At 43.5% G+C, this 17,025-nt stretch overlaps 1 protein-coding gene across 1 annotated transcript; it reads right to left on the reverse strand.

Moving 5' to 3' along the window:
* Window positions 1-1,534: 1,534 nt before the first annotated feature.
* On the reverse strand, window positions 1,535-16,103 carry CIDEA (cell death inducing DFFA like effector a). Its single transcript, XM_069004402.1, has 5 exons — window positions 15,999-16,103; window positions 11,740-11,896; window positions 11,402-11,548; window positions 9,071-9,252; window positions 1,535-5,892 (listed from the first exon to the last, which is right to left on the reverse strand). The coding sequence occupies exons 1-5, from the start codon at window positions 16,034-16,036 to the stop codon at window positions 5,760-5,762; spliced, it is 657 nt and encodes a 218-aa protein (XP_068860503.1). The 5' UTR covers window positions 16,037-16,103; the 3' UTR covers window positions 1,535-5,759.
* Window positions 16,104-17,025: the final 922 nt, after the last annotated feature.

Here is a 17,025-nt window from a genome sequence, read left to right on the forward strand (position 1 = left end):
CAGGCACCCATCAGCTGATCTCTCACTTCATGTCCTCAGCAGACATGGGGAGAAAATAAGATGAAAAGGTCTGCGGGTCAAGATAAAGACAGGGGGATCACTTGCCAACTGCTGATTTTACATCAGCAAAACAGACACAACCCAGGAAAGATCAATTTAATTTCAGCAAAAAATAGAATAAGATGGTGAGAAACAAAGATAAAACCAAAACACCTTCCCCAGCCTCCACTTTCTTCCCAAGCTCAACTTCAGTCCTTCATTCCCAGCTCATCTACCTCCTCTCCCTGTCCCCAAGCAGTAGAGGAGTGGGTGTCATGATCAGTCCACATCCCTTCTTTTGTGCTGTTCCTTCCTTCTCCCCCTTTCCTCTGCTCCACTGTGGGCCCTTCCCACAGGGTACAGTCCTTCTCAGTCTGCTCCAGTGTGGCTCCCTTCCACAGCGTGAAGTCTTTCAGGAACAGACCGCTCCAGTGTAGGTCCCTCACTGGCCACAGCTCCTGCCAGGAAAATTGCTCATTCATGGGTTCTCCAGGGCTGCAGCTTCCTTCCAGGCATGTCCACCTGCTGTGGGAGGGGGGCCTCCATGGGGGGATATTTCCTCCAGCATATTCCTCCACAGGCTGCAGAGAAAGCTCTGTCTGGCACATGTAGCACTTTACTGACCTTGATGTCTGCAGGTTATCTCCCACATTTTTTTCAGTTCTTTCTCACAGCTGCTGCACAGCATTTTTTACCCTTTCTTAGATATATTTCCACAGAGACACCACCAGCTTGTCTGAAGGTCTCAGCTTTGGGAGATAGTGGTTTGATTTCAGAGCCAGACAGAAGCAGCTCTGTACAACACAGAGGCCACCCCCACAGCATCCCTCTAATTCCCACTGCCAAAGCCTTGCCGCTAAACCAAATACAGTTCTATTTTGTGCTTTTCCACAGCAAGAAACCAGGCTGTGATTCCCTCACAAGAGGGGAACTGCTCTACTAGTCAACCTCTGCAAAACTGTCCCTTAAGCTATATACAAGATGTACTTATTAGATAGAAGAGCAATAGACAAATCACACTTGCATGCTAACCCCCCTCTAGCTTAAGTTGAACCTTAATTAGACAAATATGATATTTCACTAAACTAAATTAATTTTTTCCCTGCAGCCAAATGTCTACTACTCTATCTTTAGGTAAATGACTGCAGAGAGGTTTTGTGAGGCAAAATAAAGAGATCCTAACAGCATTTAGACAACACCAGAGGTCACTGAACCCTTCTATCTCCTGCGCTCAGTATTTTGTAGTCTTTTGCAACTTTTGTGAAAGATGGAGGAAAGCAATCCTTGTGTATGAATGGAAACACAGTTTGCACAGTTTCTCTGAGGCCAGAAAGTGAGTCAGCAGTAGAGAGTTAAGAGTTCAGAGCCACATAACAGTATCCAGTTACTTCACTGCCACAGTCCATTTGGAAACGGTTTGTGCCAGACCATAGATTCATTAATAGTATGATTACTTCAGGAATAAGTGTTCATTTCCAGAATAAGAGACAACATCCAAAGCCACCATTTGATTTTATTTATTCATTAACAGTATTCCTTAAAATTGGCATCACACAGCAGAAAATATTGCAACCACTGAACGCTATTTTCACCCATCTCAATTTTCCCAGCAAGTTAAACTACTGAGCTTGAAAATTGTGAAGTAGTAAAATACTAGATTTTCCCTTAGCATAACTACAATCCTTACACTTAAAAATATCTTAGCTACATCTATGACAATGTAAGGTAGAGAAAGCAGTGATAAGCTCTAAGCCCCACAAGGATATGTGCTAATAACATGACTGAAGCGGTATGTTAATCACATTAAGACCTCTAATAACCCCTGAGGCATCAAGTCAAAAATATGCTTGGTACTTTGGTTTTAAACTTTTAAAAAAATTTAATTAAGAAGCTTGTGCCTTTAGTTCAAGTGTTATTTCAGGGAAGAAGCACACTGAAATTATTTAGAATTATACATCTGCCAGTTACAAATTATCATATGAGATTACCTTCACAGTTAAAATTCAGAATTACCAACATTTCCAAAATTGTGAAGACCTACCTCTCTGCACGCTTCACTGAAAAAATTCCAGCTCAAAGTCCAACTTCCCTGCTTTTATCTTTCCCTCCTCTGTAGGGAAGGGATTAATGGCGTTTCCTACAGCATATTTCATCTTATCTAAGGAATTTAGACCCTGCTTTTTCCTCTCTCCCTGGACAGAAGGGCTTGTAATCCTATTTCTTCTGAAAGAATCGGAAGGTGCAAGAAAACATTCACAGGTTTATGAAAGGAAGGAAATGAAGTAATGATAAACTGCACACACACAAAGCTATTAGATTCTTCATTCTGGTCTTGAAGAAAGCAACTTTGCTCTGTCTGCAGAACATGAGCAGTGCCTGAGTCAACAAGGTCTGTTACTTCAGTGAAAATTCCTTTTTTGGTAACCAGAGAGTATGACTTGGTGCATTGTTAGTAAGTGATGCAAAGCAACAGGCAAAAAGGGTCGGTGGAAGCAAGGAGGCAGCAAGCGTTTCACACCTTCTGCCTGTCATTGCTCCCAGCCTTGTCTGCAACAGTAACAAGTGCTGGTTAACCGCGTTTTTGGGAATTAAACCTAAAGCTAGAAAGGCCCAGCAGAAAAATCTAGCTGCTTCCCCACATACCTGCAGTTAAGAGCCTGTGCTTTTAGTTTCTCTATATGTTACTAGGTCTTGTACAGCACTTGTATATCGTTTCCTGAACGGCAGATAACGCTAAAGCTTTTCTTTGCTGCATGTCCTACACAGCTGAAGTAAAAGCTATGCTTCCTAAGCAGTCTGTAAATAAAATTTTAAAAATAATCAAACTGGTTCCAACTCAGAGAATGACAAAATCCTCCAGTTTGACCCAAAGCCAAAATTTACTTCCAGAAAGAAGTTGGTATAGTAGTAAATATCAACTCCAAATAGTAAGCCCGTGAAAGAACCAGATTCAGAAGAAATGAAACAATTTTAGATGCAACTTCCAGGACACTTCTCACATTTTGAGAAAATATCAAAGCTGAGCTACTTTAATTCAAAATGCAAACAGCTGAACAGAGGGAATTGCTCCAAGATGGAGCCTGCTGCACACAGGACCTTCAGCAGCTCAAGTTTTAAGTGTTAAGCTGTTGAAGCAGCAGCTGCTTAAAAACATTGCACATTCACAGCAAGCTAGCTTTTCAGATCACTGCTGCATTCCCAGATAGGGCCACTGTAAACTGTGGAGTGTTAGTCCTGCAACAATTGCCTCTGGCTAGAGTAGGCTGGAACTTGGGATCTGCACGGTTCAGACATGCAAAAGCTTTTGTACTACAGATGTCAGAGAAGCAACTCAAAGCAACAATGAGTTCTTCAGGTTGTTTTACTTTTTTTTAAATGCTGGTGTTCCCACAATAGCCAACATAAATATTCTTAGAAGCATTTAAGAGAATTTGCTTTCAAGAGATGTCCTTGTTTTAATAGAATAAGTGGCTGAAAAAGTTAATTATCATGTCCTTGTAAAGTTAGTTAAATGCAATTCCTTGACAGGGTAGAAAGACTTTGGCCAACAATTAACATGGCAACAAACATTTATGTAGGGGGTGTGTCAAGAAAAATACAGATAAAATATAAAGGGGTTTTATCGAAATGGAAGCTTTCTCGTTACTCCCAGAATAGTTTATTGTTTTCTTCTGAAGGACACCTGACAGTGCTGCTAGCTTCAGGCCTTCTTCCCTGTGAGAAATTAAGAACAAGTCCTCCCCTTATCTGGAGCAGTATGCCCTCTGCCTCCTCCAGCAAACACTCAGAAGTAGATGGGAAACAAGAGTAACTAGGAAAAGACATCAGGGTTTTTCTTAGCTGTCTATTTATTTGTAATACTGTAACTGAAGAGACAGGCAGAGACCTAACAAAACTTGTGTCCCTCAGTACCTTTAGCACTTGGGGTTAGGCTGCTTTTCCTCTCAATGGTGATCTGAAGGATGCAGCTCCTGCTGGCACAGCCACACGTGTAATGGGAAGACAAAAATAAGCATGAGGGTGAGATTTGCAGATAAAAGCAAGAGCAATATTCCCACATATGAGTGGCCTTTGAAGTGAACAGACCCCAAGAGGTCAGAATAGATCCCACCAACCATGATACTTCATCTTTTCCACCTTCCTGCTTCTCTTTTAGCAGTTCAGGTTTTCCTCCAACTGGTCAATGCAGTTGGTGCATACTGTAAAAGGATTCCTGTCTCAGTAGCATGGCAAGTACCCTGGGGTCCGTAGTGGTCTTTTCCCTTTCACTCCCACTGATTTCCTGCCCTGCCCCACTCATTCTCCCTGCACCAGAGCCTCTCTTACTAGGTGGCACCTACTGTCAGGACAGACACATCTCCTGCATTTGGTGTCACCTTAAGAGCTTTCAGCCTTCCTAAAATTCTTCATGTGCAAGCAAACATACTCAAAAGCCACACCTGTGAACAATCAAAGTTGGGCTTTTTTCCCTTCACCACCGTGAGTTTGCATTTTGCCACAAGATGCCTAAGGCTACTTGATTTCCAATTTTTCACACTGTTGAGGAAAAGCTTGCTGAAAAGCTGGGCATAGCAACAGTTCAGTAAACTGCAGGAAACGTTTCTTTGTCCTTTAATACAGCTTGTCTTGGGAGCCTATAATACTGAAAATATTCACTTTTAAGCATACATATATGTTATGCTAAACCAGATAGTGTCCCGCTGCTCTCCCCTGAACCCAAGGGCAACAAAATATCCAGCATCTCTTACATGTACCTCAAGCCCAACTTGAGACCTAGTGTCATCTTGTAACTATACAAACTACAGAAGTGGTGGTTTAACCTCTGAAAAAAGCTTCAGAGGTATGCTATAAACCATATTCATTAAACCATGGCAGATTATTCAATGCTCAGGCAGAACTGGACATCAGATTAATTTAAAAAATATATCAGATTCTTCAACTGTATGAGCTGTAATAACCTGAACATCCTGAAGATTTGAAGAAAAATATGAAGGACTATAATGAAAAGTTTTTATTTGTTTTAAGGGAAGTAAGGCTAAATCCTTATCTTCTACTTAGTAGTTGTACAATCTCTAATTAGACTTCATGAGAAGAGTCAGTTACTGAACTAGGATTGAAGTTGCACTGTGTAGTTCCACTGTCAGCAGGAATAAACAAGTACACGTCACCTCAATGCCAGTTTCACACTAATACCAGCACTGTTAAGGATTAAAACAAACAAATAAACAAACAGACCCCACAGTCCCCTTGCCCTCACTTTACAGCCCAATCTGTTCAGAATACAAGTAGATAGCCATGAAGAAAACCAAAAAACAAACAAAAAAGATCCTAAGCAACCACCAACCAAAAAAAAATCCACCCTCCCCCCCCCCCCGAAAAGAACAAAACAATACCTTGATTGGTGCAAGAAGTATTCCACTGGTTACAAAACATGCAAGTTTCCAAGTATACTTATTCTCCATTTTGAGTTGCTGGGGCAAAAACCTGCCCTCTCTCTCCTTTTGCCAAATTCTTAGACATAAGGTATCCATCTATATGTGGTGTTAAGAGCCTGTGAACATCAAACACTTAATGACTAAGGCCTACAAGCATTCCCAAACAGGAAAAATATTAGTTCACATTAGTGGACATCCCCCTGCTATAACATGATTACAATCAGAACTGGGCAAGAGAATGTCTTTAAGCAAAAGGATTCGACATCAGAAGTGCAGCTGTGGTCACTACTCCCGGCTTGATCTTGTGCACATGTCATCTTCATCATATTCACCCATCAACTGCAACATATACGTTCCAGTATAGAGAAGAAACTGTCCAGTTATTTGTGCAGCATGGGATATTAGCTGAAGCACTTTCCTGGAAGAAAAGTCATTTGTTTAAGAAAAGAAAATCACCAGCAAGATTACATTACCCCTTTCCACCCACAACATTATGACAAGTTAAGTCGATAAATTTAAAAACCCCTCTCATTCCTTCTCAATTCTGAGAAGATGGTCATTTTATTACCTTCATTAGAGAAAATACTGGATTGACAGAAAACTGTTGATATGTTGGCAGACCCAGAAAACCTATTTAACAAAGCAGGCTGACATCCTACTAGACCCTTACAGGCCTTCTGCAAAGCCATCACTCAAACCATCACAGTACCAGAGAAGACAACTTTGCCTGGGAGCCCAGCAGCATTCCTGCAGCATAAACTCACCTCATGTCTCACCTTTGTCATTCATTAATACAACCCTGCATGAATCTCCAAGCCACAGATCAAACCTGATTAGATCTGAAGCTGAACAATCCCATTACACCAGATAAGAGGTTTTTCAACAGCAAAAGAGGTGAAGCAGGCAAATTAGTGCTGGCCAAGCTGCAAGCCTTAAGAATTCTCAGTTCAAAACTATTTTACTTTTAAAATATTGGATAAAATCAGTATTCAAGTATATAGTGCTGTGTAAGAATCAGTACAAATCTATAAGATAACATCAGGTAAGCATCAGAGGTTAACAGTATAAATTGTGGATGCTCACAGCACAATAAAGACAATTGTATTTGAATGGTCATTTATTCAGCTGAGTTGTAGCTGCATCTTCCTTCCATTCTGCAAGAAACAGCAGGGACATCAGTACTGAGACCTACATTTGAGTCTCATCCCTCAGAATTTAGGAGGGCACTCATAGGTATGAAGCTGAGTCATTGGGAAGCAGTACAAAAAAACTGGAATCATTCCAAAACTGGAATGGGATCAGTTTCTGAAGATGAAGAAACCGGATCAGTCTCTCTTCTGAAAAAAAAGGGGGAAGATTTTCTGAATTCCTGTCTGAAAAGACCTGCAGCTGTGAACCCTCTGCTTCTATTCACTTGTCCTTTGAACTGAAGCAGAGAAGCAAAAATCTTCTTCCTACAAATTCATTCATAACCCCTCTGTCATGAAAGGTTTGCAGTTGAAATCCAATGCCTCAAAATAGTAGAATACCCTGTACTTAGAGCCCATGAAGCCTTTAAAGGACACTGTACCCTTATTCATGCTTCCCACACGTGCCGTTTCAGCACGTTCTTTTCCTCCATCACACAGAACAGGCCAAGGAGCTTTACAGTTGTAAAGAAAGCTGCACCTGGTACTGGGCTTTGGAGCAGCTGCAGTGTGTCACTTGCACACAAGAGCAGTTGCCACTTAAGCCATGGAGCAAGTTATTTGTTGAACTGGACATTTGATCCTTCAGTCGGACACTACAGGGAAACACCACCAGGGGAAATGCACTAGTCAGACCTGGCAGGCTTCCAGCTCCTCCCCTCATGAGCAGCTGCAGCATTTTTCTGTCCTTTCCCTTCGCCCCCTGCATGTGGGCTCAGGGACAAAGTATCAGAGTTAGCAACCTGGAACTCATTAGCAGAGGGACTACACCAGGATCGTGACATCCTGTGTCTCTGATTTCAACAGCAAGTTGAGACAGGCCATGTCACTGCTGTGTTCAAGGGTACCCAAGGTTATCTCTTCTGTCACTGTTCGTTGCTAGTAGACTATCTTCCCACCCTGACAGTGGCACTTCCCTTACAGCTCAACTCTGTAACATAACAGAGCTTCCAGAAGAACTCCACAGCTACTTCAGCTGTTTGCCAGCACCTCTCCTTTCTCATCAGCTGCTCTGTCTTGGCAGGGAGGCAGAATTGTTACTTCAAATTCTCCTTAGCAGCACAAATTCCAGTGCTGATACTCAGCTCCGTGGCAGGCAGTCAGAGATCAGAGTTTGTTTTGGCTTGAGAGACTTGACAAACATAAGAACTGAAGGAGTCCAGCTGTCCAAGGGCAAACCTCTGCTTTGAAGAAACCCTAATGAAGTCAGTGTTACAGGAGGGTGTAGCATGTAGCTGGATAATCGCTTCAGCCTGACCAGAGAGGAGTCTTGTCTACAGCCACACCAGTGTAGCCTGAAAGATTAAGGAAGGGACCACCCAAGTAGAGTGGGAGAGGTCAGTGAGACTGAAAGACATCGAAAAAGATCAGCATTACAATACTAATCAGCACATCCGCATCAGGAGAGGAAGGACTGCTTAAACACTTCATCTAAAGGCTACCTGTCACGCAGGTGAAGTAAAAACTTCACTGATGACATACACATCTGTCTGTCAGATCTGGTCCTCCAGGAATAAAATGCAGTAACACCACACCATTGTGTCGCAACCAGAATTCTAAAGGTCAGGTAGAGAAACTTGGGGCTGCAGCTTAAACAACTATCTAAGAACAGCACCTCTGGGAAGGTGTCTGAACTCAGGAGTCTTCCTGAACGAGGGCAGAACACAGCTGGTTTTGACAAGGCACCAGCTTTCAACTCATTGCTGAAAACAGTGGATAGGACAGGTATTATTTTGCCCCTGGGTAAGACAGCATTTTCCATCAGCAAGTTCTACCAAACTCAGAGCCCACTGCAGATCAGTCCTGCAGGAGACAGTGGTCCTCGACAGGCTCCCTTAGCTAGCCTAGAGACCACACCAGCTGGCTTAAGAACAGCAACATCACTACAGATGTCAAATCCACATTAAGAGGGCAGAGTGTCATCTCTCTTCCATTTTCCTTTGCCTTCACATAGCTCTACTGGTGAATCTGGCAAACAGGAACTGCAATCTCTGAGCAAGCGTTAAGACCACTGACATTAGATCTCACATTCCTCTCACTTCATCCCGTTGAAATCTCCTCTTCAAAGAGCTTCTTCCCCAGCCTCCTATGTTCTTCAGACAAACAAGTCAAGGAAATGTGAGGAGATTCTCTCAGCAGAAGAAAGAAACTGTATTTATACCCTTGCAGTAAACACAAGCCGATAAGAGTTTTGCCTTGGGGGAATTTTAAGATTCCATCATAAAAAGCTGTAGGAAGCTTTTTACCAGTCATCTGTCCACCTTATGAAGAAATAGTCGGCACATTGGCTGGTATGTAAGAAATAACAAAAATACTAAATTTATAAACACACCTGCTTCACAGAGCCAATAGCAAACACAGATTTTTACAGTAGCACGTACACCTGATCAGTAGTGGAAACACACTCACCGCAACATGCTTTTTGCTCCCATGCATTTGATGTCATATGAGATCGAGTAGATCTCATAGAAGGTTGCCTTGATGTTTAAGCAGCCAATAAAATCCTTAGGGTTCAGTTTGTACAGATCAAATGTGACGTTAGCGACTCCCATTTTCTTCTTTTTTCTCACAGCAACAACTCCATTTTTTGTCTGATTTAAAAAGAGAGAGAAACAGTTTGTACCATGACACAGGGAACTACAGCAAGACAATTATTAACAGTGCAGCTCCTCAGAAGCAGTTTTGCTTATTCCAGCCTCGGGGTTAGTTCTTGGTCAATTCTAAACTAGAATTAACATTATTAGCACACATAAAAGGAGGTCTGTAGCTTATGTATTGTTATTCCTGAACAGGCTTCTGAAGTTTTCCAAACGGACACTGAAATTCTAGAGTGACATAGCACCTCCTGAATATTTATTTTCTATATTAGGGCTTCTTCAGAGTATGCTGAAGCCACAGGACAGTGTTCCTGACATTTATTTATCCTGGTGCATTCTGGCTGCTCTCTGAGGCAGTGAGGTCAGGCCACCAAATAACCAGGATGACATTATGTCCTTCTGTTTAGTCCAGAACACAATACTGATGAGCACTCTTGGAGACAACTACAAAGATGACATCTGTAAAAAGTCAGGTACTCATTTCAAAACCTGGCTCATAACATCTCTTTCTTCCTACTGCAATGAAACACAGGGAGGGAATCACTGCTGATTAGGCCTAAGGTTTAATAACAAGATTTTAAGAGAAAAAGCAAAGAAGAGAGAGAGCATGGAAAGTCATCTTCCACCTTAAACCCACCCTCCTTTATTGAAAGCAGCCCTTGTCTGCTGTAGGGTGTGTGCTTCAAGAAAGGAAAACCAAGAAGAAAATAGTAAAGAGAGCCCATATTTACAGAGACATCTAGTGGATACACGGGGTCCTCTGCTCAGCACATTCTGCTCAAGGTTAACGACCTGGCAGCTGCCAGGCTGTTTTCTGCATGCTAAATGAAGCAATAAAGTTGTGTAAGACTGGGCCTTTTTGTACTTGTCACCTCAGCCTCAGACGGTGTCATGATAAGTCAGACAAAGCTAAACACAGCAGTATATCATTAGCCAGCAATTGTATGCCTGTTTTACTTTGATAGCCTCCAAGCTCCAGCAGCAGGGTCCCCTATCAACAACAGCTTTGGACATGTACAAGCAGTTGGTGTGCTTGGTAGCATCTCCCCACACCCCCATTAGCCCCTGGAATATTTGGATAAAGCAGGACAGAGCTGGTGCTACACTCCAGGTGATTGGTGAAGCTGTGACAGTCCCTCTGTTGTCAGTCAGCACATTCTGAAGAGGGGCTGCATTCAAACTTGTGCTGCTGCCATGCCAGACAGGGGAAAGGAGCAAGGTGGAGTCACACCCTGGCAGCAACTTCTTTCCTGCCCTTGGAGCTCATGCCCCAGATGCAGAGCTTGATAAAGTGAGGTATTTTGGGGGAAAATGTACAGGCTGCCCACACTGCAACAGGAGACTGAGAAAACAGGGCCATGTGGTTGAGCCACGTGTGCAGGCACAAAAATGATGTCCCTGCTTACAGCTCCATGGCCAGCTCTGCACCTGATAGAAAAAATTCTGATGCCAGATTTCTAGCAACAACCTTCTCATGGAAAAACAGTTACAAGTTTCACTCTATGTTACGAATGTACAGATGACTATTTTCCTACAAAATAACTAATTGAACACTGAATTGATATGATTAGAAGGCTAAAGCAAGGCAGTTCTAATAGTTCTTAGATATCTTGAAGCATGCAGACTAACATTAGGTTCTGATGCCAGCTTCTGGCTTTTTGCAAAATTAAGCACAGGCATTTTTCTAACCTTCACTAAACTGTTAGTGCAATCAGAAGGCAAAACTTGCTTTATATTACTTAATTTGGGCATTTTTATACGGTCTAAATCTAACCTTTAAGGACATTGTATTTTTTGACTTTGTGGAGTCAAAGTCCTAATTTTCTTTATGTTACAAAAAAGCACAAGAGAAAAGATATTTCTGAGCTTCTCCAAAAGCAGGGTATTTTCCCTGTAATTCTTTTCACTTGTAATATTTTACTTCAATTCCTGGTGGATTTTGCCAACAGATCTATTTCCAAACAAGGGACAATAAGAAATGTGAACTTGATTTTTCATCCAGGAAGGCTCAACAAGGAGTTTACATCTTGCCTCTTCGGGGGAATTTTTCTTCCTCTTCTCCCTTCTTTCCAGCAATTTTAGCAGCCCCAAACATTCCTCCATCCACTTCTACCCAAATGAGAGAGAAGCACTCAACACTTACTGGTGTCCATTTCTGTCCTTTTTCTAGAACCATGAAGTGTGTATTGTCATCCAGGGACCTGAAGAACTCTTCTGTGTCCACAACTGTGCCATCTTCCTCCAAAACCAGAGTAACAATTCCAGCAGTTAGAACAAAGGCATCTAAAGTCTGAAAAAAACCCAGGCGATTTTAGCATTCTAAAGAGAGCCCATCATTTCATATTGAGACTTGCTTATCTGAAATATTCTCCTGAACTTCCCCAGTAATGATTTTTTAGAAGAACAGGAGTCTGTGGGTTATCTTTCTGGGGTACTGTATTTCCCTGTAGGTTTCCCTCAGAGTGGGACTGTCCACTATACCTTGCTGAGGAGCTCCTGCAGGCTGCTTGCAACAATTCCCTTCCGGCTGCTTCGGGAGGCATTGGACACACGGAAAGGGCGCCCTGCAGGCATGAGAGGAGGGAACAGGGTCTGTCTTGTTACTGCTCCTACAGATGCTCCCATGGATATGAACGATCTAAGAGAAATAGAAATTCAACATCGTTACAAAAACAGCCATGTCAAGTACTGCAGGGAGGAAGACTGTAGACATAATCACATTATATGAGTAGTTCAGAGATCACATTAAGACTCTTGGAGCTTAATTTCAAAATGAAATACTACACAGCCCTATGGATGCGTTATCTCTGAACTTTCTCTTGCCCATGACATTTGGAAAGACTCTTAAAATTAATACAACTTCAAGCAGATGTGGGACACCTCTAGCTCAGCTGACATCAAGGTCACAATCACAGTGAAGCTGATGGATTGTAATTTAAATGTAATTTATATATTTATTATATAATACTGAATTTAAAAAGCAACAGCTCTTACTGCATTCAGTTACTTAGATCATTCTCTTTACTTCCAAGATAAATACTCAGTGAGATACATAATTAGTTGAAAGCAATCTTGTGTGTTAAGATACGAGTTTGCTTTAGGAAGACTGGACATACTACCCATACTCCAAACACCCAGCGGCAGAACGCAAGCCGAGCTTTGCAACAGTTACACTTGATTTCCAAAGAGTCAAGGCATTCATTCGTAAATCGTATCTGCAGCCTGTAAAACTCCATCTGGTTTTGAAAAACACAAAATAAGACTTGTGTCAGAAGGAGTTCAATGAAAGTAAAGTTAAGATGCAAGCACATAAATGCATACTGTTGGAGCAGGCTGCCAGCGAGGCTGGAAGAATTCAATCACTTTTAGAAAGAGACTTTAGATTTTTCTGGACATTTGCATATTTATCTTTGGTAAACCAAGCACATAACACCAGTAACAGCCTACTCCCACACCAAGGTACAGACCTGTTCTCATCTACACCTAGTGACACTTTTCTGCCAAATTATAATGGCTAAGTCAATAGTCAGCTTGCCAAAAATTACACTCTGCCCAACACCTGGGAAGGATTGATTTCTAAGTCTTTTAAAGACAGGCAATATTTCGTCTCCCATACTCCTGGACTTTACCCTCTGTATATACCTTTGACTCCTTAATACTGAATTGCTCAGGGGTGGGAGAGGGATGCATCCCCATTTTGTTCTCCCACATAGGTGTAAAAAGTCAACTTTATGTAGGAAAATCTGTTTTCAGACACTTTCACTGAGGGTAGAGTGAACTGGCAGCCTTTATCTGCAGCCAGAGAGTGAATACAGGACTTCCTAGAACAATGAAATGGTATAAAGTTACTCAACTAATTATGTCCCAGTCACACCTTTTATGCAAATCCACACCGACCATGAAGAATAAATATCTTTTCCACACCTCTTATCTGGTCTATAAGCATATTTTTGGAGTGCACAGAATGTAATTTTTGTGCCTGAACAGATTCAAATTTCAGCAAATAATTTATTTCCTGCTCTCATTCTGAAGCACTCCTCTGCGCTATTGCCTTTCCCCTAAACACCAAGTTTACCTTCTTCAAAAGCTCCTTGGCTTCATTGGAGCTTCAATTTTTTTAAAGGAGGAGAACGTTCAGCAATTTTGTTCTCGCTCATGCTATCCCTTTGTTGCTAGTCCTCTCTGTATAGTAGGTCTCTGGCTTTGAACATTTGGCATATATACACACATGGTTGTGGAAACCTCTCTCCTTCCTGTAACAAAGCTGGTGAGGACAAGCAGCCAGTCTGGCTTTCAGGAAACAAGCACTGTTTCAAATTAAAGAGCTAATAAGTGCTATTCCTCCTGGAGAAGGGTGAGGGCGAGGGAGGGGGACAAGGTGACAGTAGCACTGACAGAGCATTGAAGCTTCACAGAAGGGAAGCCTGGTAGGACAGGGCATGTTTGCCAATCTCTCTGCTGACTAAGTTAATAGGCCCCCAATCACTCCACTGGTCGTGGGCAGCTCACATTCTGAATCACTGAGTCTCTTCCTCAGAAAGGAAGCCTGCTCATGCACCTTGGGGCTGGTGACACCGCTTCACGGGGCACCCTGACGTTAGAAAGTGCAGCACTCAGGTTTCAAGAGACTTCACACCTCATTCCCTCTTACAAATTTGTAAACTTGCACATAGAAATGTAACCTGAGTAATATGCATGTGAGTACCGCCTTTTTTTTTCTTCTTTTTTTTGTGAGGACAGTCAATATCAGTCCCATTGAAAACTCTTCTTTCCCATTATTTAAGCCGTCATTCACAAAAGACAAAGCATAAGGGAAACAGCCAAAACATACATGCTGACAAAGAATGAAAAGTGTTAGGGGCACAGCTCATGGGCAGGACTTGAGCTAACAGGGTTCACCCCCAGCCAACTCTACAAGCCATGCTTTGAAGCTCTGAGCAGAAGTTTCTCAAGGAGTCAGGGATCAATCACCTCACACTGCTGTCCAGTACTATCTAAAGTCAAAGCAATAAAACAAACAAAGAGATTAATAAACCAGGGCTTAAATTATCACCACCGGACAGTAACTGAACAGGAAAAATCTTTAGAAGTTATTTAACAGTGATGACATTTCACCTACATTTTGATATGACCTGTCAATATCCTCTTTAAACTAAGCCTGCTTATGAAGCAGCAAGTCTGGGCTTCAGGGCAGCCTGAGGTTTCAACTAATGAGGAGACAAAAGCCAGGATGATGAAAATCAGCCAGATAAACAGAGTGTGAATCCCTGAATTTCTGGGCCTATTACTGAAAGTTTGTTTTATTTTGTGTGCCACTCTCCTTCCTAGATCATAGGCTCAAACAGGCCAACCTACATTCAGGGCTCTTAGAAAGATCCATTCTTGTTGCAGCTGTCCTCAAAACACAGACAAACCAATTCCTGATACAGGGAATTCCTCTGCTAGACTGGAGTTACCAAAAATAATTTCCTCTTAAAAGCTGATCAAGCCAAGTCACAAGACAAGTGGTGGAAAGGAACTAAGGTGCAGTCGGTTTTATTAGAAAGTTGAGTAACCTGTTAAATACAGACAACTCCACTATTATTTTACTACTCTTTAAAGCCGAAAAGATCAAGTCCTAGCTCTTCTTTAAAGGAAGGAGAAATCCCACATTGGTGGAGAATACAAAAATACATTATAATTGAAAGATCAAATATCTTCCAACTCTAGCATCTTATCCAGTTTGTTTTAGATAACTGCAACCTGTTATAGAGGGCTTCACATATGCTGCTAACAAGCATTCACTCTAGTGTCAAAGCTGACGGGAGAAATTAATTAATTTTTTTAGGGGAACACAGGGACTAAAAGCCTGCCTTGAGCCCAGTACACATATTTCACTCTTTATCTTTGTTTGCAACATGCCCATATGTTTATCTGAGAATGTGGTGCAACGGTCTTCAGTCTCACTCAGAAAAACCAATGTTGCACAACACGCTCCAGGATACTGCACTGATTGGTTTTTAGGTTAGGGTTCGCTGGCAAACGACAGCAGCAGTAACAGCGAGGCAAAAAATACCCCGAAACCCCAAAAAATTTAAAAAACCCAACCAACAACAACAAAAAGCAAAAACAACCCCGCGCCCCCCCAAACAAAACTCAAAAAAAAAAAAAAAAAAAAAAAAAAAAAGTCGGAAATTAGTCAGGAGACTCGGGGTTCAGCCTGATCGCAGCGTGGTTTTCCTGCTCAAACGTGAAGTGTAGAGTTACCACAAGCGCAGCTGGCAGAGGATGGATTTCCGAGCAGCGTACAGGGCTGTACCTCCGTGGATGCGGCTGGTGCAGCCGGGCCTGTGGTCACGTTGTCACCGAGTCCCAGCGGCTCCCGGCTGCTCCGGGGCTCCGCTCCCGGCGCGCCAGCCTCCGGCACGCAGCCGGCAGCAGCCTCGGGCGCCGAGAGGCCACTGCACCTCAAAGGCAGCTTAGACTGCAGGGCTCCTACCTGTGCTTCCCTCAGCAGAGCCTCAGCCAGGCTCCCAGGGCTGCGACGGCATCCTGACCTGCTTCTCCCACGCAGCGCCCATCGGGGTTAATCCCCCGCTGCCCTCGCACCGCGCCCTCTGCTCGGCAGCGCCGGAGCCGACCGAGGGCTGCTCGGACTCGGGCACCCTCGGCAGCCGGACCCGCCGGCACAGACGGAGAAGGGGACGGAGAAGGGGACGGAGAAGGGGACGGAGAAGGGGACGGAGAGTCCCCACACTCACCGCAGCAGCGATCCCACGCAGTCCCGCGCCACCTCCATGGCCCGCCCAGCCGCGGGGCAGCGCCGGTCACGGCGCTTAAGTGCAGCGGGCGGGACTCCTCCTCCGGCCCGCCGGCCCCTCCCTGCCTGCCTCCCTCCGGCGGCACCGGGAGCCGTGTCCTGGGACACGGGAGCACGGCCGGGACAGCCCCGCTGGGGCTTAGCACCTGTCCGCGGCGCCAGGGCTGCAGGAACAGGTGCCAGGTAGCGCAGTTTGGGAAGGGGTATTTCTTCGGGAAGTGCCTTATGGTTTACCTGGGAAAGTAGCAGGAAAGATTTTGTTCAGCGTGCGTGGGAGGTGCACTGTACATGTTAGCTAGTTACAGCTAATATAGTAACAGTGGAAGCTAATCTCATTTGCGGCCTCCCGGCATTAGAGCAAATCAACAGATTAAGTGTCTCAGCTTCTGATTTTAGGGCCTGTGAATAAGCTTACTGCTCAGATTAATGTGTATGGTAGTGGAGGTGTTTACTGTTACTCCTACGGGCAGGGGAGCAGTGGCTCCTGTTTACTACGCAGGAACAAAGGGAGTGTTTCCTGTTCACACGGACACAAATACTTCACGGTTCTTTTGGGCTCTGGAACCAGATTCTGTTGCTTACAGATGTTCAGCAACTATTGTATGAGAAAAACAGAACCAGGAGCATCAGAACCTGCCTCAGGCAACAGCCTGACCTAGCGCTAGGATCTGCACCAGGAATCCCTGGCACGGATGATCAGGGAATGACTCCAGAAGCCCTTGCCACCAGCACTCCGGTTACCTCCGGGGTCAGAATAATCAGTTACTTGGTTGCCTGGATTGTTCTTCCTGAGCCAGCCTGTTTAGGATGTAAAGGACCGCTTAAGGTACCTCTTACTGTCCCAGGTTTCTTTAGCAGGCAGGCTGACACCTGCCAGATGTCTTCTTCAGTCCTCAGCTTTTGGGACCTTTATCAGCTATTAAGAAATCAACTCTTTTGATCCATGGCCAACTGTTTTCTTGGATGGC

This window comes from Aphelocoma coerulescens, chromosome 2, assembly GCF_041296385.1.
Source record: "Aphelocoma coerulescens isolate FSJ_1873_10779 chromosome 2, UR_Acoe_1.0, whole genome shotgun sequence".
In the NCBI taxonomy this organism is placed as follows: Eukaryota; Metazoa; Chordata; class Aves; order Passeriformes; family Corvidae; genus Aphelocoma; species Aphelocoma coerulescens.